We start from the raw sequence: 22,534 nt of genomic DNA, 5'->3' as shown, positions 1-22,534 counted from the left end.
GAATGGTACAAAACAAAAACTACCCTAATAAAAGGAGAACATTTACTTATTGTAGAAAAGAAAATACTAATAGTTCCTCGGGATAGAAAAGGTATCCAAATCTCAAACAAGCTTATAGAGTGTAAGAAGGCATTAGGTGCTTTTATCTAAATAAACGACCAATTAAAAGAAGAAAATGTGTGATTGTAAATGCTGATGGCTTATTGGATTATGGAAAAAGATGAGAAAACCAATAACCCAGATTAAATATAACACTCATTACGTGTTCTATAATAAATGTTGCAAGATATATATTTAGAAACAATTAAAAAAAAAAATGAAATGAGAGTGACGACAATAAACTTCAAAATATTTCTATGAAAACAAACACTAGCAAATAATTTAAAATATTAATATGCACTTAGGCATGCAAATTGAAAAATGTTTTCTCAAGCTCAGAGCCCTTCCCAACATCGAAACATCAATCCTCCTGACATCACAAAACTAGTGCAGTCTACAAGGTTAACAAATATCGCAAATTACTTGTGCGCAATTACAAATATCATCTTGCATAAGTTCGAGGAGAGACACATTAATCCAAGCTTGTCTCTCATGGAAGTCGATGTGGGGGAAGAACCAGGCGTCTTAACGGCATGGTTCTTCATCTCTCATGCACTAAGCTTGTCCATTTCCCTTCTGAGTGCGTTAGCCCTCACCAAGCTCCCAATGGTATTCACAGCTAACTTCAAATCCTCCAAGGGGTTCCCAGGCACTACCCTCTTGTACAAATAGCTATCAAATGTCATCTTTTGCACGTACTCATCCGCGCACATCTCCACAAAAGCTTCTCTAGCTGGGTTTGATCTATAGAAAACTTTCTGCAACACATCCAACACCTTGTATGTAGGCCAGTATGTCTTGTCCCATTTCTCCAGATATTTCCTCAGGTCACTTTCATCCACCATCCTCTTGCCATTTCCAGAACCCTCAACTATTGCCTCCGCGCACATTCTACCACTTTTAGCTGCGAAATAGATACCCTCACCGGAGCATTTGGTTACATACCCAGCTGCATCACCCACTAACGCTACCCTCCCTGATAATCTGCGAGGCCGGGGGTGTTCTGGTATTGGGTGTGCTTCCACTCGTATAATCTTACCACCAAGGATCTTGTCCCTGGCTCTGTTTCTTGTGGCTAGTTGAAATTTTTTTATGTCACCTTTGTGTGTCACCGTGCCAGTTCCAACAGCAACATGGTCACATTTGGGGAAGACCCACCCGTAGAAATCTGGTGATACATCGTCACCAACATACATCTCAGCTAAATTCTCATAGTACACCATTTTATCACTGGGGATTTTTATTCTCTCCTGAAAATATGAGGTGGGGAAAGATTAAAAAGAATTCAAGAGCATCAACAGAGGAGGATTCGTGAGTTCAATACAATAATCTTTGAGCAAAATCCAACTGTGGAAGCATAAAAAATGCCCTGTATGTCAGAAGCTATGTAAACATTTTATCTAAAATGTTTATTTACAGAAACAGTTGAGAGAATATAGTAATAATTCATCCGGGCTATAATAATAATAATAAGATTAGCTATATGGCAAACGAGCACCAAAATTTCAGCTGCATGACTACAGTATTCATGGCAGCTATGATTTTATATATATATTCGTCAATCCACTGATGAAATTCAATATTGTACCATATTATTGTGAGATCCAAGGACTCTCCAATGCAGTTGATCAACAGAAAAAAACAAGAGCAAGAACAATGATGATACCTCATGTAATTTATATAAACTCAATTTACTTTATGCTATTAATTAACCCAAAATCTTAAAATTGAAGTTATTAAATGAAATTTCAATATATAATTTACATTATTTTTTACTGTAGGAATGTGAAATCAACATCTTCCACATTTGGATAAAAGTTTTAAGCAACGCCTTCAAGGCAATTCACAACTGAACAGAACATAACTGATCTCATTAAAGCAGTGTGTGAAGGAAGATGTTACCAAAAGCATATAAATTTACAGTAGAAATATCAAGCAATTAATGAGAAATATTTAACATTAGCAATTAACTATACCTGAAAAGCAATAGCGTAGTCATAATCACCAGCATCAATGGACTTGGCAACACGCGAATTTGCCCCATCAGCTCCAATAACCACATCAACCTCCAAAGTTTTCCTCTCTCCAGTTCCACCTTTCTTCCCATCATACTCAGTATAATGCAAGACATAGGGTGAATTAATATTTTCACTACCTTTTTTAGGAATGTCCATTTTCAAGAACAAACCATTTATCACTTTAGCCCCATTCGTTGATGCTCTTTCTCTCAAGTAAGCATCAAGCACCTCACGCCTCACCATGCCAATGTACTCGTGAGGCTTCAAAGTTCGTCCAATATCAACGGCCACATTAGAAGGAGAGATCATCTTCATCTTGGTCACTCTCCGATCTATAATGTCCAGTGGGAGGTCGAACTCACCCACCATGCACAAAGGGATGGCACCACCGCATGGCTTGCAGTTGTCCAGCTTTCGTTCGATGAGGTATGTTTCAATGCCTCCTTTGGCTAATGTTTCTGCAGCGGCACCACCGGCAGGACCGCCGCCGATGACGGCTACTCGGAGGTTGCGGTTTTGGAGCTTCGGACTAGACTTGCTGGCTGTGATTCGAAAGCGGCGGTATGAGAAAGAGGATATGGGGTTTGTGTGGGAATGGAGTACTTTGGGATGTTCCTGGGAGGAGTGCCGGAGTCCGGTGAAGGATTTGAAGACAATGGAAGAAGCCATTTTGTTACGGTTGGGTTTGAGAGTGGTTTGAGCCTTTTAAAATATATTGTTCATCTTTTCTGATGACTTAAGCGTTGGTACGTACTTGGATTTTCTTAGTAATTCTTGTACGAGTTTCAAGATTTCTGGTGGATAAGGTTTTGGATATGAGGAGACGCTGGCTGTTGGATTAACAAAGTGAATGGTATAGATTGGATATGGATATTGCATGTAGATTTCGGGGGATGTTCTTAATAATTTAATTATATTATTATTAAAAAATAGAATAAACTCAGCCTTTCAATGTAAACCAAGACTGAGTGCAACGTGGATTATTACAATGCACTAATAATTTTGCCCAACATATTTGTATGAAAAAGGCTGAGTTTTGAGATAGGAAAGAAAAAAAAAGTCTTTTCACGGGTTAAAATGATATTATCAATTTATTATTTGGAGTAAATTAATCTTTTTATATTTTTATTGAATAATTAAATTATCAATTTATCTTTTTTTTTTAAAATACAATCTATGTTTTTGGTTTTGTAATTTTTTTTTAACAATTTAATTACTTGAATACTCTTATAATTTGTTTTTTTTCTTTTATTTGGGTCTAGGGTCTTTCATCACTTTTCTTTAGTATTTTTTTTTTTTGTAATTGTTGGTTAGAGTTAGGGGTGGTTGGATTTTTTTAATATATATATAATATATTTGAAAAGAAAAGGTTGTTGATATGTGTAGTACACACGCCAACAAATTAGAAAAACTCTCGCTTTTTGAGTTGCATGTATAGGCTCCTCCCTCCGTTAAACATCACCTTTAATGGTGATGTTTAAAGCAGCACATCATGAGCTTTTCAATGGTGGCAAACATGATAATGAAGGATAAATGGTGTGGCTTTGATAGACTTTTTTCTTCTACTTTTCATTTTCTCTCTCATCTCTTAGACAAAGTACACAAGTTTCCTTTCATTTGCTTTGTTTATACAATGTGATTCTCATTCTTTTTATTTGCATCTATATTTTTTCAAAATCTTTTGTAGGTTAATTTTTTCTTCCAATTTCATCCTTATCATTTGATTTCATTTAGTTTTAATTTCAAATTTTGTTCTTATTTTTTTTTCAAATTTAGTCTTCATTCTTTTAATAGTTATTTATTTTATTTTTAGCATTTTCCTAATTCTGGTTTGTTTTCAATTTCATCCCTTAACATTAGGGATTGCAATTTAATCTGAACCCAATAGATGCCGCGTCGACCCGCCCGGACCGGTTGGTCTTTTTTGAATGGTTATCTTACCCAATGAGTAATGAATAGTGTAAACCCTGAGAATAAACTTTTACATAAATTACAAATAATATAGATAAAAGAAAGAAAATGAGATAATTAATGTACAAATTAAATAAATTGGGGATCAAAAAATTTTCTGGTATGAATTTCCCGAGTAAGATATTTTGAAATATAAAAAAAATAGTTTTAATTAACTTGAAGATAAAGAGGGTAAGGTTAAATGTAAGGAAAAAAAAATTAAATTCAAATTTTGAGGGATGAAATTATAAAAGATAAAAAAGGGGTGTAACTCAAATAATAAAAGAAAGAAAGAAAGGGGTAAAAAATAAAACACTTAAGTAAGTGGGGTCAAATGTAAAATAAAAAAAAATGAGATTATAAATATCCCCTTTTCTTATCTTTAAGGTCAGTTGTAGCAACGATAAAAGGGAGAAGAGAAATTTGATTTTTCCATAAAAAATTAAGAGCAAAACACCAAAATTTGATAAGTTTACACGAGGCTTGGATCAATTGGTAAGGAAAACATCATTATGCAAGGAAATTAACAAGAAACAAATGAAGAAAATTGTGGGGAGAGAGGGAGAGAGTGAGGGCCAGCTGATGTGCAAAAAGGGAGTCGTCGAAATTTTTCAACTGGTTAAGGATTGAAGTCCAATTTATCATCAGGTAAGGTGCCCTAAACTTGATTATGTAAGCCAATTTGAATTCGATTAGGAATTGGTGTGGAATTTGAGTTAATCTTGAATTTGAGTTAGAGTTCTTGAGTAGAATTTTGAGAAAATATAGAATCGTGTGGAATTGAATTAATTAAAGTATTGAAGATTGTCTTGAATGTGAAATTATGTAAAGATACCAAAGAAAAAAATTCAACAGTTAAAGAAGCAAAGGTGGCCGGCTATTAGTGGGTGAATTGAAAGAGAATAATTTATGATCTTCTTTATAAATTGCTTGTCATGTGTTGTTTATAATGTAAAAAAAAATGATTGTTTTGGAGGGAGAGTGGAAAATGGGAATATTTGAGGGTACATTTAAAACATTGATGAAACTGGACAAATTCATCTTCCTAACTTTCATAGGGGATTCGAGCCTAAAAATGATAGAATTTGGGAAAGGTTATTTCATAGATGTTATAGCCAAGGATGTTAGTTTTCCAATGAGACTGGCCTTGCCTAATTTGGAGTCCTAGAACTCCAGATATAGATAAAACTCTAAGGAGAGATCGGGTTGCCATCCCTGTTGACAATTTCGACAAGTTGCTAAAACGGGTAATTTAGATGCGTTAGGGGCAGAATTGGGTTTATTTCCCTTCAAAAAAAATATGTAATTCTAGGTTTTAACGTTCAAAGAAAATAAGCCATGTTCGGAAACGAGATTTGTAATGTTATTTATGATTAAATAAAAAAAAACAATGATCTTAAGGGATGTAATGGAAAACACAAATGTGAAGGAATAAATTGTTGAAGGGAAGTCAATAATTGCTGATTTTATTGTTATTAAAAGAAATATAACTTGAATATGAATTAATATGGTATACCTGTGAATACATGAGGGATCACAGGAGCTGCATAATAACAGCAAGGGAGCACGAGCCAAACTTTTGCATATCACCCATATCTTTCTTAAATCTACATAATTATGAAAGCTTGTTTAATTTTTGGATTTTATATATATAAATGTTGCCAAAAGAGAAGCATCTAATGAAATGAATAAGAAATAAAAATAGACTTGATTAACTATTCTAGTTGGAAATAGTTAATGATACCAATGAGTTTCATTGATATCGGCATTTTTCTATATTTGATTAGTTCGCTTTGAGAATGAAAGGCTAATGATGTCAATAAGATTTACTAACATCGATATGATCATCCTGAAATATGAGGGATATTGAATTTGATTAACTATTTCAAGTTATGAATAATTAATAACATCGATGGCTACACCAATATCAATATCGGCATTTCCATGATCACATGCATGATTAAGTATTAATTAATTTCTCAAAATCGAAAATGCAATCACGTACCTTGACTTCGCATCAGTATGGTAGAGAGAAGTGAAGAGGATCTTCAAACGAACCTCCATAGCCGGAGGAGGTGCCACCTCCACTTGCTCCATCACCGGTGGCTTTCTAGCTTCCCATGCTACAGGAACTACAATACAGCCATCCAATCAATTATAAAAAAGAAAAAAGAAAAATCAAAATACATAAACATATCAAGTCATAGATCAAAAACATTGCATATATTTATAAAGGCCAAATTACAGATAAATTAATCAAATTCATAATCCGGTTTTCTTGTAATTTTTCTAGAATATGCCAAAGCTTTATAAAAAGTAAATGAATTGGAATGAAATAGCAATGAAAAAAGAAGTAACAGGAACCGATTCTCTAAGAAAACTAAACGATGCAAAAATAATTAGCATTACGATTTAAAGAAAAAAGGAAATGGAGGAATGTTTCTAAGACCCTCTTATGGACAAGAATGAGTTGGGTGCTTCCACCTACTCTCATGTCCGTGGGCATGTCACATGTGGTAATCCTAGAAGGCGCCCTTCCATTATTATACGTCTTGTGCATGCATTCATGCTTGAGAGGTTAATTAAATTGGCAATGCATGCATGAAATTGTGGGATAAGTGCCAGAGATTGGAAGAAAAGTTGAAAAGTTCAAAGTTGAAGATCAAATGGTGGGGGTGAGGCGTATGGTTAGGTCATGCCACACATGTGATAGTTGTAGCAACAATCTTGAAAATTATTGCCCAAAATTATACTCATATATTAGTGGATATGTTCTATAGTACACGTGATATTGATTTTATTCATGAAAACATATTTCTTTTTAATATATATTTTATTTATTTTTGATATTTATTAAATATTTGATTAATAAATCTAGAGTAAAGATAAAGTTTTTGGGCAAAAATGCTTTGCAAAGTAAATTATAAAAGTAAATTATAAGAATCTTATGGCATTTAAGCATTGTTCCTAAATATTCTTGGTCAATGCTATATTAAGATTGAATATTAATTAGAGTTGTTAAGACTGATTTATATTATATTTTTTTCACCATGAAAGGAAGCAATTATACTCTTAAATTGAGGTACGAGGGATATCTAGAACTAACATGTAAGTGTTTGTCAAATAAAATGGACACTAAACTGGCCCGCATGAAAATTCTATATAGAGATATCACCTATGTCTATGAAAAAGGCTCACGTGACGGTTCTGTAAGTGATCCTTAGATATGAAATTATTAAGTTATCTTATATAGCGAATGTTATGCTTCCATCCTAGTACATGACGTTCTAATCAAGTGAAACAAACGAGCAGATATTGAGCATAATAAAAACTATATGAAGGTATTTGAGTAATTAAGAGAGGATTCATCACTTTATATGAATTAAGGAAAAATATTCCATATGTTTTAAACTAATATTGATTGTAAATTTTTGCATATGTGAAATGAGATTTGAATAAAAAGGGTTTAAATCTTATTCAAAAAATTAATGAATATGGTGTTAAGAACAAATATGATTAGACATAGTATACACAATTCATGTTATAATATCTAAATCAAAACATTGTTGATGAAAAAATAATAATTATACTGAGAAATTGGTTACTGAAAGACTAAGTCAAACCACTTATGACTTTCCTAATCATTAAGGGATCATGATAGGCTGCTTTACATTGTGCTAGATCTTTAAATATAAATCAATCAGTTTTTTAATTGATACTAAATTAATTTATTTAACTCTATTTTATTTCGGGTTGTGATTTATATTTGAGCTAAATTATTAGGGAATATAATGGGTTACACACAAAAGAACCATTAATTAAAAATTAAAATGAAATGATTAATAAGTGTGATTTAATTGTGAATAAGTTTTAGAAATTACAAGGATTCTCTACTTATAAATATGCAAAATATTATATGCTTCTTTTTTTTTTTTTTGGCATGATCCGACACTAAGATAAACTGCTCTATGTATTGGAAAAGTATCGATTAACAAGAAAAAAACTAAAATATACTCCCAAAAAATATAAAATGAATAATATATTATTTTATATTTTATGTTTTACCTTTTGTCTCTCTTCTTATTTTCTTATATCGATCTTATATTACACAAATATTCTAGATAGCTCACCATATCATCATTTCCAACAAATTAATATATTTTTAATTAAATAAATAACAATGTACCTTATATAATTTCATATAACTTGTATCGACGAACATAAATTAAAAAAAATAATTGAAATTTTATATGAGAAGATGTATTTCCCTATCTTTATGTATTCTTTTAACATTAAAAAAATCAAATGAACATAAAAAAAGAAACAAAACAAAAGAACTAGAAGAATATTTTCTTATAATATACCCTCTAATTAAAAAAAATGTTACTTTCTTTTGTATTTTTTCTAGTATGTTTTCCTATTTTCCCCCTTTAATAAACAATTACTTATTAAACAGTCTTTATTGTATATTTACATTAATAGTTTTTTATTTATGGGATATAAATGCATCCATATTGTATTATTAAAAAATATATAATTATTAATATCAATATTTTATTCAAATAAATGATAAATAATAATTTATTATTGTTGTTGTTGTTTTTATTTATTATATTTAATTAGTTGTCCTAGTCATTGTGTTTATAAACTTTTCATTTAATTCTGTTACCACGAAGAAATAAGTGAAAAGAAAAGGTATGAAGATAAAGGAAACAAAATTTAGACAAATTTATAATTTGTTTTAGTAATCTTCCTTTATAAAAAAAATAAAAATATATTGGAAAAAAGGTATTTATAAAAAAAAAAAAAAGAGAAAAAGAACCAGCATAAACACGTTATTAGGCTTGGTAGAAGGTCTGCACCCGCATGGGCTGTAGTACATCAGGCCCGAACTTGAAGAAAAATTAATAAAAAAAGAGAGAGCTTTTGAACGACAAAAATGATGCATCGTCCACGGTTCCTTATTCTTCATTCCTTCATAATCTAGCGGTGTTGTTGAATTTCGAAAACCTTTTATTTTGGTTTATTTTCCACCAAAAACACACCTACACGCTCGCTCACCAAGGCGTCTTGTTGTAGGTGTGGTGTGTTTTTTAAACCTAAAAATAAATTCTCAACAACTATTCGATTAATAATCTTAATTCCTTTCTTCTACATCTAAAACTTCAAATACACACGTTTTCTAGTTTCGATAATAAATATGTTTAATTTACATATCTATGAATTTATCTTGCTTCATCAAAAGAAAAAGAAAAGCTTATAGCCGATGAAAGGTTTTTTTTTTTTTTGGATTAATGTGGGTGTTCGGACTAACTTACGCATACCTCGACTAATCCCACGGGTCCTAAAGTTAACGATTATATAAGTTTCCAGTGGTTTTGAGGTTTGTGAGACTCGAACTAGTAATCTTTAAAGAGTAAACTCAAGACCTGATCAATTAAACTACACCCTTCAGAATTAATTTAATTTAATGTTGGTTTTAGTCGGCGTGTCCGAAAAGAAAAGGACTCCCTTGCCCTTTTGTTTTTAACGAAGGACAATATAATAATTGACCAACCAGAGAGGCATTTTAAGGGCTTCAAGACATGACATGGGTATCCAGAAGCCACCATTAATTAAAGTACACGTGTCATATAATAAGAGAGAGAACAGCTTCTGATGGCGATGTAAGTTGTAACAAACCAGAACTCCAAGGAGTACGTGGTCGTTGTAGTAGGTTTGGGTCAGTGTAACAATTTGTTCATCAAACAATATCTACCCTCTGACTCACAAGATATCCTCAGTAGTTACAACGCCTTGCACAAAATCTTTAGCATCTCACTCTGGCATTTGTTTAAATCAAACCCTGCATGGTGATATTTCAAATCATAATAATCTGAAGAACCGGGAAAGACACCAGTAATTACTCGAGGTTGCCTTAGCTCTGTGAAGAAATGAAGTTCGAGGTTGCCTTAGCGATATGGGTGGTGGTGGCTGTCCTCGGAGTTACGATTGATGGAGGTGAATGCAAGATTGTGCAGTTCATTTTCGGAGATTCACTCTCGGATGTCGGCAACAACATGTACCTGAGTAGGAGTCTTGCTCAGGCGAGCTTGCCATGGTATGGTATAGATTTTGGCAATGGACTGCCTAACGGCAGGTTCACCAATGGGCGGACGGTTGCTGATATAATAGGTAACGTCAAAAGAGCTCACCATGCATGCATGCCAAATATATACTTTATTAAGCAGTATGCCAGCGCGCAATCATTTAATGATTAGATACTGCAGCTATATATTAGAATTTCTTGTCATTGATCGAATTAAGCTAGAAAGAAGTGTTTTCTTTCAGTTTACTCATAATATATAGTTCCCTGATAATAATTCGTGTATATATATATATATGGCATAGGTGACAATACTGGGCTACCGAGACCACCTGCTTTTCTAAGCCCATCTTTAACCGAAAATTTGATCCTGGAAAATGGTGTAAACTATGCATCTGGAGGTGGTGGCATTTTGAATGAAACTGGTGGCTACTTTGTAAGTTAATCAATTACCAGGAGTGTATATATATGTTTATATACACACACACAAACACACACGCTAGCCCTAATTAAGACTTGCAAATATTTAAATCCATATAACTTAATTTTGACAGATTCAGAGGCTTTCTCTCAATAAGCAAATTGAGTTATTTCAAGGAACGCAGCAGATGATAATAAGCAAAATTGGGAAAGAAAAATCAGACGAGTTTTTCAAAGAATCCCAATATGTGGTTGCATTAGGAAGCAATGACTTCATCAACAATTATTTGATGCCAGTTTACAGCGATTCATGGAAGTACAATGATCAGTCTTTCATTGATTATTTAATGGAAACTCTTGAAGGGCAGCTAAGAGTAAGTTGAGTGCTCCAAACGTGTTTGATTTGAATTTTAAGAATCAGAGAGAATACTTGTGAAAATTAAGAAGATATATCCTCATCTGTCTTTCAGTTTCAAAGGGTACTTAATTATGTTAATCTTGTACAGAAATTGCATAGCTTCGGAGCACGGAAGCTGATGGTTTTCGGGCTGGGACCAATGGGCTGCATCCCTCTCCAAAGGGTCCTGAGCACAACCGGAAAATGTCAAGAGAAAACAAACAAACTAGCTATTGCTTTCAATAGAGCTTCAAGCAAGTTATTAGATAATCTGTCCACCAAACTTGTAAACGCTAGCTTCAAATTTGGAGAAGCTTATGATGTTGTTAACGATGTCATCAGCAATCCAACCAAATACGGTGCGTGTGCTTCATCCCTTTCTCTCTAGCTCAACTCAATTTTACTCTGCCAGTCGTAGCAGGCAGGTATCTAAATTATCTTTATGCTGCTACGATCTGAAGTTGTTCATTAATTACTCTTTTTTAAAAATCAATCCTGACGAGTCTAACGAAGATTCGTTATTTTGGATAATTAATCCAACGACGAGTTTAGAAAGATAATTAAATCGGTAAAATGTATAATAAACTACTCAGCCTTTTCTTAGAAAAATACCACAGAGGCCATCCTGAACATGTTGTAGCAATTTCCAAATTGATACTTATTTGAAAGTTCTTTAATTTTGGTATAAAATAAAGTTTATTCTTTGTAATGAATTTTTTTAGCAACTAGATTCTTGCATGATTGATTGCTCTAATTAATCATGTGCTAATTTAGTATAATGTTTTAGTATAATATTTAATGCTTGTAATATAATGAATTATTACAATTAATCATAACGTCGTCCATGACATTTCGATTCTATTTAAAATTACTCATCTGAACATATAAATTGTAAATGCAATGAACTATTAATTAAATTCCGTAATCCATTATATTCAACAAAAACATACTATAAAATTTGATATTTGATTTACGTAGATATTAATTAATCACTATATATCAAAGTTAAAGTGAAGTGGAAACATATATTAATATAAACGGGTTGGCTGATTTTATTTATGCATTTTATATAAAGAAATTAATCTATTAGTTTTTGAATTATATAATAGATGATAATCTTGTTATATTACACTAAAACTAAATAAACTGGTCTCGACAAATTTAAACCTAGTTCATTAATTGTCTTGAGAGCTGGCTGCCATTGCAGCAACGAAGCTTTAAAGACAAGACAGTGAGGAAATTAGAAAAGAGTAGCTTCGGACGTTTTACATGACAAGTTCTGAGTTTCATGTTTGTAGGATTTGACAACGCGGACTCGCCATGCTGCTCCTTTGGGCAAATACGACCTGCTCTTACATGTCTTCCGGCATCAACGCTGTGCGAGGATAGAAGCAAGTACGTGTTTTGGGACGAATACCATCCATCAGACAGCGCAAATGAGTTGATTGCAAATGAACTTATCAAGAAATTCGGATTTACTCGTGTCGACGGCACGAATGCTCCACCACCCTCAGCACCATCGCCTGTTACTGCCCCGTCACCTGTTATTGCCCCGTCACCTGTGGGATAAAATATCACTGTGTTTTCTTTCTCTTTTTAATTTATTTTATTATTGCTGCGAATTTATCGTACATTCAATAATTATTAATAAGATTGAATGAGTGTTTGTTATTGTAATGTGAGATGTTATGTGTTTTTTTTTTTAAAAAAATATTAAAATAAGTTTTTTAAATTTGTTTTTATTGTTAATCTTAGTATATTAAAATTATTAAAAAAACACTAAAAAATATGAATTTAATACTTGTATTCATATACCATCATGTTAACGAGTAACTTATTAGCTTTTCATTAGATACTTAAGAATCAAATGTTTATTATTTAAGATATTTATTTTAATCGTAAAAAAATCTCAATATATATATATATATATATATATATATATATATATATATATATATATATCCAATTTTCTTTTCTTTTTATTTTTAATAAATAAAGTATCAAGTATAATAGCCAGGAAGGCTCAAATTGGTTTGTGATGTGTTGGGTGGCGCTCTCTACCCATCAAAAAAAGAACAAGAAGAAAAGAATCACTATAATATAGAATATAATATTATATAACTATTAAAGATAAATTAATTTTTTTATTAATAATAAATATGTATTCACATAAATATAATAACATCACATATAACCAACCGATTAGTTATAAGACATATTAAAACTAACAGTTAGTATATATGCTATATAGCTAATTGGTTAGTTATACATGACATTAACTTTATTTATGTAAATATATTTAATTTTAATAAAAGATTTGTTTATATATTCATCAAATATTTAATTAATGAATTTAATATTTGATTAATGAATCTAGAGTAAAGATAAAGTTATTAGGATAGAAAAGATTTGCAAAGAAAATTATAAAGTTGTTATAATTATGAGATTCTTATTGTATCAAGCATTGTTTCTAAATGTTCCTGGTTAATACTTTATTAAAACTCGATATTAATTAGAGCTATTAAGACTAATATAAATTATGTTCTTTTTTTTATGAAAGGAAACAGTTTCTCTCATAAGCTGAAGTATAAGGGATCCGTAAAACTTATATGTAGGTGTTTATCATATGACATGTACATTGAACTGAACTGCATGGAAATTCCATATAAAAAGATCACATGTGTCTATAGAAAGACTCACGTGATGGTTGTATAAGTGATTTTTATACTTAAGATCACTAAGTTATCTTATATAGAGAATGTTATGCTTTGATTCTGTTACACGTTGTTCTAATTAAGGGTAACAAACGAGCATATATTGGGTATAATATGAACTATATGAAAGTGTTTGAGTAATCAATAAAGGATTTATCACCCTAGATGAATTAAAAAAAATGGTTCGATGGCGTGGAAGTTTTTGCAAGTGATTTTACCGAAGGAATGACCGAATGATTCAAACCGGGATCTCCGTACAGTGACGTGACCAATTCACCGTTAGAATAACTAACGGAATCACTGATAGATTATAGTGCACTAACTTGGTCGGGCAACTATTTCTTTCCTTTTCCTTTCCCTATTTGAACACTTCATGTGCCTTATTTGTGCTTTAATCAAAGGAAAATCGGTATTAAATAGAGGATTTAATAAAGACTAAAGGGCTAAATTGAAAGAAAAGGGATTGGCTTGGTGAGGATAACATTTGGACCCTAACTGAAGATTTATTATCGAATTAGGGATTTAATTGAATGAAAATCAAGACCTAATTGAAGAGTTATTAATGAATTAGAGATTAAATTGAATGGTTTAAATGATATTTGGGGCTTAGTTTAAGATTTTTATTGAAGTAGAGACTAAAGTTTTTTTTTTTTAAAAAGAAAGGTTGGCATACATAAGCGAGTAAGAAAAATGTCGTCGCTTTGAGTGGCGTATATGGTCATCTATCGCCTCTAAATGCGATTTTGTATGGTGTATAGAATCATCTTTATGTCCCCGTCCTCCATAAGTGTGGTGTACGATAATTATCCACATCGTGATGCATGAAATGGTTATTTCTTCCCTCTGTTTTCTTCCTTACTCTCTCTTCCTCCCTTGGATTCTGCAATATGTTTTTCTCTTCTTCCATTACAACCTTTTTATTTTTTTTCTTGATGTCAATTCCATTCCCTCTAGTTTAAATCTCTTTGAAAATAGAAAACCCGTTTGATTTTTTGCATGATGGAACGCAAACTCAATGTTGTATTGTTTTCTAACTAGGCAAGAAGTCTATAGAGAGAAAATGAAAATAAAATACCTAGTTCACATATGAAGGAGATCAACACAAGGATCAAATAAAAAAAAATACAGAAATCCATAGTGCAATTGATTTTGAATCTCCAATAATTGTAATAATTGTAATAGTGGATTTCCTAGGTGGTTTAGATTTTTTTTTAATACAAGGAATGGGACATGAAAGGGGTCCATGCTTACATGGAGTCAAATTCTTATGTTGATCTTCTAGTTAGTTTCGCTCGGCTTTTGAGCACTTTAGTAATCAATAAAATAAAAATATCATTTCTTTATAATAATTAAATCTCTAAACAGAAGGTTAAGAATCGTAAGAAAAATTACAGCTATAAAATATATTAAAAGGTTAAGATAAAATACTATATGAATCCACAATAGCTATTTTTTTTCATTTTCATTCACAAATTTTATTTTAATTCTAGCCTTCCATGTCAAAATTAATGATCAATTTACTAAAATTTGTTAAGGAAATAACAAATTCAACAAAAAAGGATTAAAGTATAAAATTAGAAGAAATCTCATTGACAATCTCAAATTTGCTAGAAAAGTTTTGTTTGGTCCACTTACTCTCTCTTTTTACTTTGCAGTCCCTTTAGTTTTTACGATTTTAATTTTGGTTTGAAAGTTTATTTTTTTACATTTTAGTCCTTGAATTTGAAAAAGAAAAAAGAAAGTTCCTTGAAAACAGTGAATGAGAGAGAAAGTTGGTGAATTACCATTTTTCAACAACAAACTTGTTATTCTTAGTGTCAATAGGTTTTATTCAATAACAAAAAGTTCAATGGATGTGGTTGTTTTTCTATAAACATGCCTAAAAATATAGATCAAGTTCTGTTTAGCTTTTGTTTTTTAATTCGAATGATTTATATATTTTCTTTAGTATTTTTGGAGTGTTTGAGTTGGTGTGTAGTTTATAGAGGTTTTTATGGTGTTTTTAGGTGAAAATTGGTTGGAAAATAAATGTTTAGGTCAAAACCCCCTCCCCTTTGATTTTCCGGCAACCGCAATAATGGTTGGATTTTGAGTAGTTGGCGACAGGTTGTTTGTCACTAAAGATGACTTGTGCCTACTTAATAAAAAAAAGGGGGCAGTCCTGAGGTAAAATCTAAAAAAAATACAGATGCATCTAGGCTTTTTAATTAATGTTAGGAATGTGAACTTGGCCCGTCAACGTCTAGCTTCTTTCTATTTTTTTTTTAATTTCTTTTATCCCTTTACTTTAATTGTTTCTATTGAATTATTTTTGTTTTTTTACTACTGTTTTTTAAATATTTTTTTAATTTGCATGATATTTCAAAGAAACTAGTTTGATTTGCCTTGAATTTTCTCTCTCTTATATTCTATACAAATTAATTGTATTTGTATAAAGTTTTTATGAAAATAAAAATCATTTGTTATTAGCAGCAACAATTAGATGGTAGGATAAAATGAATGAGATGGTAGGATAAAATGAAAAACCGTCAATATCCTAAGCCACCAATCTAGTTGCAAAATAAAACACATGACAATTTTCTACCATTGAAGCTTACATTTTGTCGTTTTAAAAATATATTAACCAAACACTTGAGTTTTGGGCCTTTTCAATTAATTCGCAAAAGAAGAAGTTAAAAGCCAGAAAATATTGAAGCATATATAGTTGCCTGATCGCTAACATAAACAAATTCAACGGGCATCCTAACAAAAACATGAAAATGTATTGGTTTCGTTGAATCTCATCATTTCTCGATCAAACATTGGATTCAATAATTCATTTCAGCATCGACCTTTCTCAAAAAATATTACTTCCCCTCCTCTCTCTCTCTCTCTCTCACACACACACACACACACACATATCAAAAGCTCGAACCACAACAAAACCTCCCAGTGCCTCCACCCATGACAGAAAGCTAATGTTTAGTTTCGAAGAAATGCCACAGTGACAACACGTGATCCTACTGATCCACCAAACATAAAGGTAGGATATGTTCGCACATGATCCAGGTATTGAAATGACGAGTCCCTGGATGCTTCTTGTTCTTCATGGACTCTGGTTCCTCCTGATATACATCATTCCTTCTTTGCTTGAAATTTCCCACTTCTTGCTCTACAAGAACTTCACAGGAGTAGCTTACTTCCAGCTTGAAAGGTCACCAGTTTTCTCAAGAGGTGTAAGATGCATGACAATTCAAAGAGGAAATACAAACGGGAGTAAATAGATTAATGCCATGTTATCAAATATTAAATGTTCATTTAACAGTTAAGACAAAACTATCCAATATTAAAATCCCACTAAAGATAAAAGCAACAAAAAATAAAACGCAAATTACAATAAGCCCCTGAGGTATTGCAGAATTATAGAGTCCACATAGAAGTTTGAAGATTTTACATGAAACCCCTCTACGTTTAAAAAAGAAAAATATTACAGAAATCCTATTTTGTATCCAAAATGCCCTCCCTTTTTTAAAATCACCCCCGCCATTTAGGTTGGAAAAAGGGTTCCTGTGATATCCTTTAATTTTTGGGTGGTCAATTTAATGTCATGACACCTCAAGAGTGTAATTGTGTAATATACCTAAAAGAGAAGCCTACAGATGGATTGCTCAAATTTTTGGGTGGTCTCTATAATGTCATGACACCCCAAGAGAGTAATATACTTAGAAGAGATATGGCTTCCGTGAAATAATTTTTAGATTTACAAATATTAAAATAACATCTGATAAAATATTTAATGAAAAAACTGTTGTGTTAATGGAATTAATCATCCTGTATGGATGAGTATAGGTAAGGCTACTTGATGAGAAAAGTTTAAGGTTAGAAGATATATAATCCCTACTTTTAGTTAATATAGAGTTTTTTAAATTTAGAAAACTAATTAGTTTATAAAATTAATTATATATAAAATTTTTTACTAGGATGTAAAAAAAGGTGGCTAAGAGAGTAACCTAGTATTAAATCAATTGTGTGCTATAAAAAACACAAAACTTGATAAGTACTAAGGTTGTGAAAAAATTCAAGAGTTTAAAAATTATACTAAAACAAAAATAAAAAATTAGTAGGTAATAAAGAAAAAGACTAATACATACAACATTGAAAACAATAAATAAAAATATATGATACTTAAATAGTGGTTGTTCTGTATATATCTCAAGAGATAAAGTTCATGGATTGCTCACTTCCATGTTATCAATCTCAAGTTCATTTAATTATTAAGATAAAATTATCCAATATCAAGATCCTGCTTGTCATAACCCAATTTTGGCCCTTTGACTTTTAATTTAATTTTTACAGGGTTTAAAATGAAAAATTAAAAGATCAGAGATTTATTTCGATGAAAAGTGTGATTTGTCAAACTTCCGTGAAAATTAAGGACTACAATGTGCTTTTATCATTCTATCTTTATCTTCAAGATAATCCCTATCTTCAAGATAATCTTTATCTTCGAGATAGTCCTTGTCTTTAAGATAATGATAGTTATCCGCTTTCAAATTTGATTCTTAATCAAATTCAAACTTCAAAAAAGAGAATGAGCTTGATTGAAACTTGGTTTCTCACAAGCGAAGGGACTCTGGCACTATAAATACAGATCTCAGGGTATAAAAAAAAAAAAAGGAAAAAGAGAGAGGATTAGAGAGAAACCCTAAAAGAGAAGAAAACTCAGGAGAAGGCCATTACTCAAAACCCTACAAAAAAAATTATAAAAAAGACATTTAAAAAAAAAAAAAGGGGCGCGGCCAAATCCTAGACTAGCTGCCGCTGCCCCCTCCCCCAGCTTCTTTACTCCTCTTCTTCCCCCAGTCACAAAAAAAAAGCCAGAACAAGCCCTCCGTGGCTTTTCTTTTCCTCTCTAGCTTGAGACCAAAACTGCCACCACGCCAGCCTTGGCCTCTCCTCTGAGCAACAACGACATTCCCAGCCATGGTAGCCGAAAGGGAATGCCCCCTTACAGTGCAACGAACCAAATCGTCAGCTCTTCCTCACGTCAACAACAGCATCTCATCGAGTCTACGAGTTACTTCTTCCTCAGGCTGACAGTTCCGCCAGCAGTCCACCAGCGCGACTTCTTTCTGTTCCACTCGTTCTCCAAAGCATCGTGACCCTCGCCAAACGACGGCTCTCCTTCAGCAATGCGAATAACAGCTGCCTATTCGTCTCCTGTGTGTTAGCTGTTGTTTTCAGCAGCTGTGGACCACAGCCACAGCAGTAAGCTTCCTTTCTTCGGTCCAGCACTCCGAGTAGGCCAGGTCTCCATCTTCAGCAACAACTGCACCAGAACCTGAGCTCTCCAGAGGAGAACCACAATAGAGGACCAAAACAGAGGAGAAAGAAGGGAAGCGGAAGAAAACCGAGAAAACCAAGAAAACCGAGAAAACCAGTGGACGGACAAAGGAAACCAGAGAACAAAACATGAGGGACAACACAGGGGGGCCAAACGAAGAATATAAACACAGAGACAATTATAGGGAGAGAACAGGCGACCCAAGAAAGTGAAAGATGAGTAGAAGCAGAGGAGGGAGGAGGAACCGAGGGATCCAAAGCAAGCTACTGTCTTCAACTTCACCTCCCTGCATCAGGTAAGTTCTTCATTTCCCTTTGCTTTGCAATTATAATTGCATGGGTACTGTACATAGGCCAATTTAATTCTCTACTTACCGGTTTGTGCATGCACGTGTGAAGTTTAGTCCTAGAAAAAAATAAAAAAAAACAGAAAAATAAAAAAATAAAAATGTGTATGCATGAATAAAAATAATGTAAATTTATTGGTTTATTCACTGACGCCAGAGTCAGGAATAAAAATACCGGTTTAAATTTATATTATTTTTATTCGTTGTATTTTATTTTATTTAGCTAGAAATATAAAAAAAATTTGCATTTGTAAAAAATAAATTTATTATTATTTATTTATTCACTGGCGCCAGAGTCGGGAATAAAATAAAATATTGATCTAATTTATTTTATAGCTACGTAATATTTACCAACGCCAGAGTTGGAAATATTCGTAGTTGAATATTCACTGGCGCCAGAGTCAGGAATATTATAAGCAAATTTTCATAGCATAAACTAATAAACATTTAGCAATTTAAGACGAAACTAGCAATGCAGCCTGCCTTAGGCAGGACGTTTAAGGGGTGATAATATCTTCCCTTTTACGTAACCAGTCCCGAACCATAGAATCTCTGTTGACCAGTTAGGGTTCCTAGTGACCATAATACTAGGTGGCGACTCCTTAAACAAAGACCATTCCCCATTAAAGAACAGGATGCCAGAAATCCGTTCTTTTCCGAAGATTTAATTTTTAAGGCCGCCGCGATGTCGGGTGCGACATATCTTCCCTTTTACGTAACCAGTCCCGAACCATAGAATCTCTGTTGACCAGTTAGGGTTCCTAGTGACCATAATACTAGGTGGCGACTCCTTAAACAAAGATCATTCCCCATTAAAGAACAGGATGCCAGAAATCCGTTCTTTTCCGAAGATTTAATTTTTAAGGCCGCCGCGATGTCGGGTGCGACAGAATGGCGACTCCACTGGGAACCTTAGGACTAAGCTTTGCTATTTGTCTTTTTTATTGCTAAACTATATTTGTTGTACTGTTTTTTTTCTCTCCTTGTTGTGGCTATGTTGAGTTTATCAGGTTTAGTATAATGTTTTAGTATAATATTTAATGCTTGTAATATAATGAATTATTACAATTAATCATAACGTCGTCCATGACATTTCGATTCTATTTAAAATTACTCATCTGAACATATAAATTGTAAATGCAATGAACTATTAATTAAATTCCGTAATCCATTATATTCAACAAAAACATACTATAAAATTTGATATTTGATTTACGTAGATATTAATTAATCACTATATATCAAAGTTAAAGTGAAGTGGAAACATATATTAATATAAACGGGTTGGCTGATTTTATTTATGCATTTTATATAAAGAAATTAATCTATTAGTTTTTGAATTATATAATAGATGATAATCTTGTTATATTACACTAAAACTAAATAAACTGGTCTCGACAAATTTAAACCTAGTTCATTAATTGTCTTGAGAGCTGGCTGCCATTGCAGCAACGAAGCTTTAAAGACAAGACAGTGAGGAAATTAGAAAAGAGTAGCTTCGGACGTTTTACATGACAAGTTCTGAGTTTCATGTTTGTAGGATTTGACAACGCGGACTCGCCATGCTGCTCCTTTGGGCAAATACGACCTGCTCTTACATGTCTTCCGGCATCAACGCTGTGCGAGGATAGAAGCAAGTACGTGTTTTGGGACGAATACCATCCATCAGACAGCGCAAATGAGTTGATTGCAAATGAACTTATCAAGAAATTCGGATTTACTCGTGTCGACGGCACGAATGCTCCACCACCCTCAGCACCATCGCCTGTTACTGCCCCGTCACCTGTTATTGCCCCGTCACCTGTGGGATAAAATATCACTGTGTTTTCTTTCTCTTTTTAATTTATTTTATTATTGCTGCGAATTTATCGTACATTCAATAATTATTAATAAGATTGAATGAGTGTTTGTTATTGTAATGTGAGATGTTATGTGTTTTTTTTTTTAAAAAAATATTAAAATAAGTTTTTTAAATTTGTTTTTATTGTTAATCTTAGTATATTAAAATTATTAAAAAAACACTAAAAAATATGAATTTAATACTTGTATTCATATACCATCATGTTAACGAGTAACTTATTAGCTTTTCATTAGATACTTAAGAATCAAATGTTTATTATTTAAGATATTTATTTTAATCGTAAAAAAATCTCAATATATATATATATATATATATATATATATATATATATATATATATATCCAATTTTCTTTTCTTTTTATTTTTAATAAATAAAGTATCAAGTATAATAGCCAGGAAGGCTCAAATTGGTTTGTGATGTGTTGGGTGGCGCTCTCTACCCATCAAAAAAAGAACAAGAAGAAAAGAATCACTATAATATAGAATATAATATTATATAACTATTAAAGATAAATTAATTTTTTTATTAATAATAAATATGTATTCACATAAATATAATAACATCACATATAACCAACCGATTAGTTATAAGACATATTAAAACTAACAGTTAGTATATATGCTATATAGCTAATTGGTTAGTTATACATGACATTAACTTTATTTATGTAAATATATTTAATTTTAATAAAAGATTTGTTTATATATTCATCAAATATTTAATTAATGAATTTAATATTTGATTAATGAATCTAGAGTAAAGATAAAGTTATTAGGATAGAAAAGATTTGCAAAGAAAATTATAAAGTTGTTATAATTATGAGATTCTTATTGTATCAAGCATTGTTTCTAAATGTTCCTGGTTAATACTTTATTAAAACTCGATATTAATTAGAGCTATTAAGACTAATATAAATTATGTTCTTTTTTTTATGAAAGGAAACAGTTTCTCTCATAAGCTGAAGTATAAGGGATCCGTAAAACTTATATGTAGGTGTTTATCATATGACATGTACATTGAACTGAACTGCATGGAAATTCCATATAAAAAGATCACATGTGTCTATAGAAAGACTCACGTGATGGTTGTATAAGTGATTTTTATACTTAAGATCACTAAGTTATCTTATATAGAGAATGTTATGCTTTGATTCTGTTACACGTTGTTCTAATTAAGGGTAACAAACGAGCATATATTGGGTATAATATGAACTATATGAAAGTGTTTGAGTAATCAATAAAGGATTTATCACCCTAGATGAATTAAAAAAAATGGTTCGATGGCGTGGAAGTTTTTGCAAGTGATTTTACCGAAGGAATG

At 32.0% G+C, this 22,534-nt stretch overlaps 2 protein-coding genes across 3 annotated transcripts; one reads left to right on the top strand and one right to left on the bottom strand.

Annotated features, from left to right (window-relative positions):
• Positions 1 to 370: 370 nt before the first annotated feature.
• On the bottom strand, positions 371 to 2,860 carry LOC7484745 (geranylgeranyl diphosphate reductase, chloroplastic). The gene is made up of 2 exons (XM_002317943.4): positions 2,076 to 2,860; positions 371 to 1,349 (listed from the first exon to the last, which is right to left on the bottom strand). The coding sequence occupies exons 1-2, from the start codon at positions 2,784 to 2,786 to the stop codon at positions 648 to 650; spliced, it is 1,413 nt and encodes a 470-aa protein (XP_002317979.3). The 5' UTR covers positions 2,787 to 2,860; the 3' UTR covers positions 371 to 647.
• Positions 2,861 to 9,880: 7,020 nt separating this feature from the next.
• LOC7483295 (GDSL esterase/lipase At1g74460) lies at positions 9,881 to 21,271 on the top strand. Of its 2 annotated transcripts, none has more exons than XM_052445870.1 (5): positions 9,881 to 10,241; positions 10,458 to 10,588; positions 10,707 to 10,946; positions 11,079 to 11,328; positions 20,893 to 21,271. In XM_052445870.1, the coding sequence occupies exons 1-5, from the start codon at positions 10,001 to 10,003 to the stop codon at positions 21,162 to 21,164; spliced, it is 1,134 nt and encodes a 377-aa protein (XP_052301830.1). In that variant the 5' UTR covers positions 9,881 to 10,000; the 3' UTR covers positions 21,165 to 21,271. The 2 variants fall into 2 exon arrangements, with proteins under 2 accessions (XP_052301830.1, XP_024437982.1); XM_024582214.2 differs by lacking the exon at positions 20,893 to 21,271 and adding an exon at positions 12,268 to 12,646 and having other exon boundaries at positions 9,882 to 10,241.
• The last annotated feature ends 1,263 nt before the right edge of the window (positions 21,272 to 22,534 follow it).

The sequence above is a fragment of the Populus trichocarpa genome, chromosome 12 (assembly GCF_000002775.5).
Source record: "Populus trichocarpa isolate Nisqually-1 chromosome 12, P.trichocarpa_v4.1, whole genome shotgun sequence".
Classification (NCBI taxonomy): Eukaryota; Viridiplantae; Streptophyta; class Magnoliopsida; order Malpighiales; family Salicaceae; genus Populus; species Populus trichocarpa.
Note: the sequence above shows the minus strand (reverse complement) of the source record. Positions and strands in the feature narration are given on the sequence as shown.

What these genes read in the sequence shown, in the direction of transcription:
- LOC7484745 (XM_002317943.4), bottom strand. Translation starts at nt 2,786, where the DNA reads ATGGCTTCTTCCATTGTCTTCAAATCCTTCACCGGACTCCGGCACTCC. An exon ending in ACTACGCTATTGCTTTTCAG is followed by an intron (nt 1,350 to 2,075) that starts GTATAGTTAATT and finishes TCATATTTTCAG; the next exon opens with GAGAGAATAAAAATCCCCAG.
- LOC7483295 (XM_052445870.1), top strand. Translation starts at nt 10,001, where the DNA reads ATGAAGTTCGAGGTTGCCTTAGCGATATGGGTGGTGGTGGCTGTCCTC. An exon ending in ATGAAACTGGTGGCTACTTT is followed by an intron (nt 10,589 to 10,706) that starts GTAAGTTAATCA and finishes TAATTTTGACAG; the next exon opens with ATTCAGAGGCTTTCTCTCAA. An exon ending in CTCTTGAAGGGCAGCTAAGA is followed by an intron (nt 10,947 to 11,078) that starts GTAAGTTGAGTG and finishes AATCTTGTACAG; the next exon opens with AAATTGCATAGCTTCGGAGC.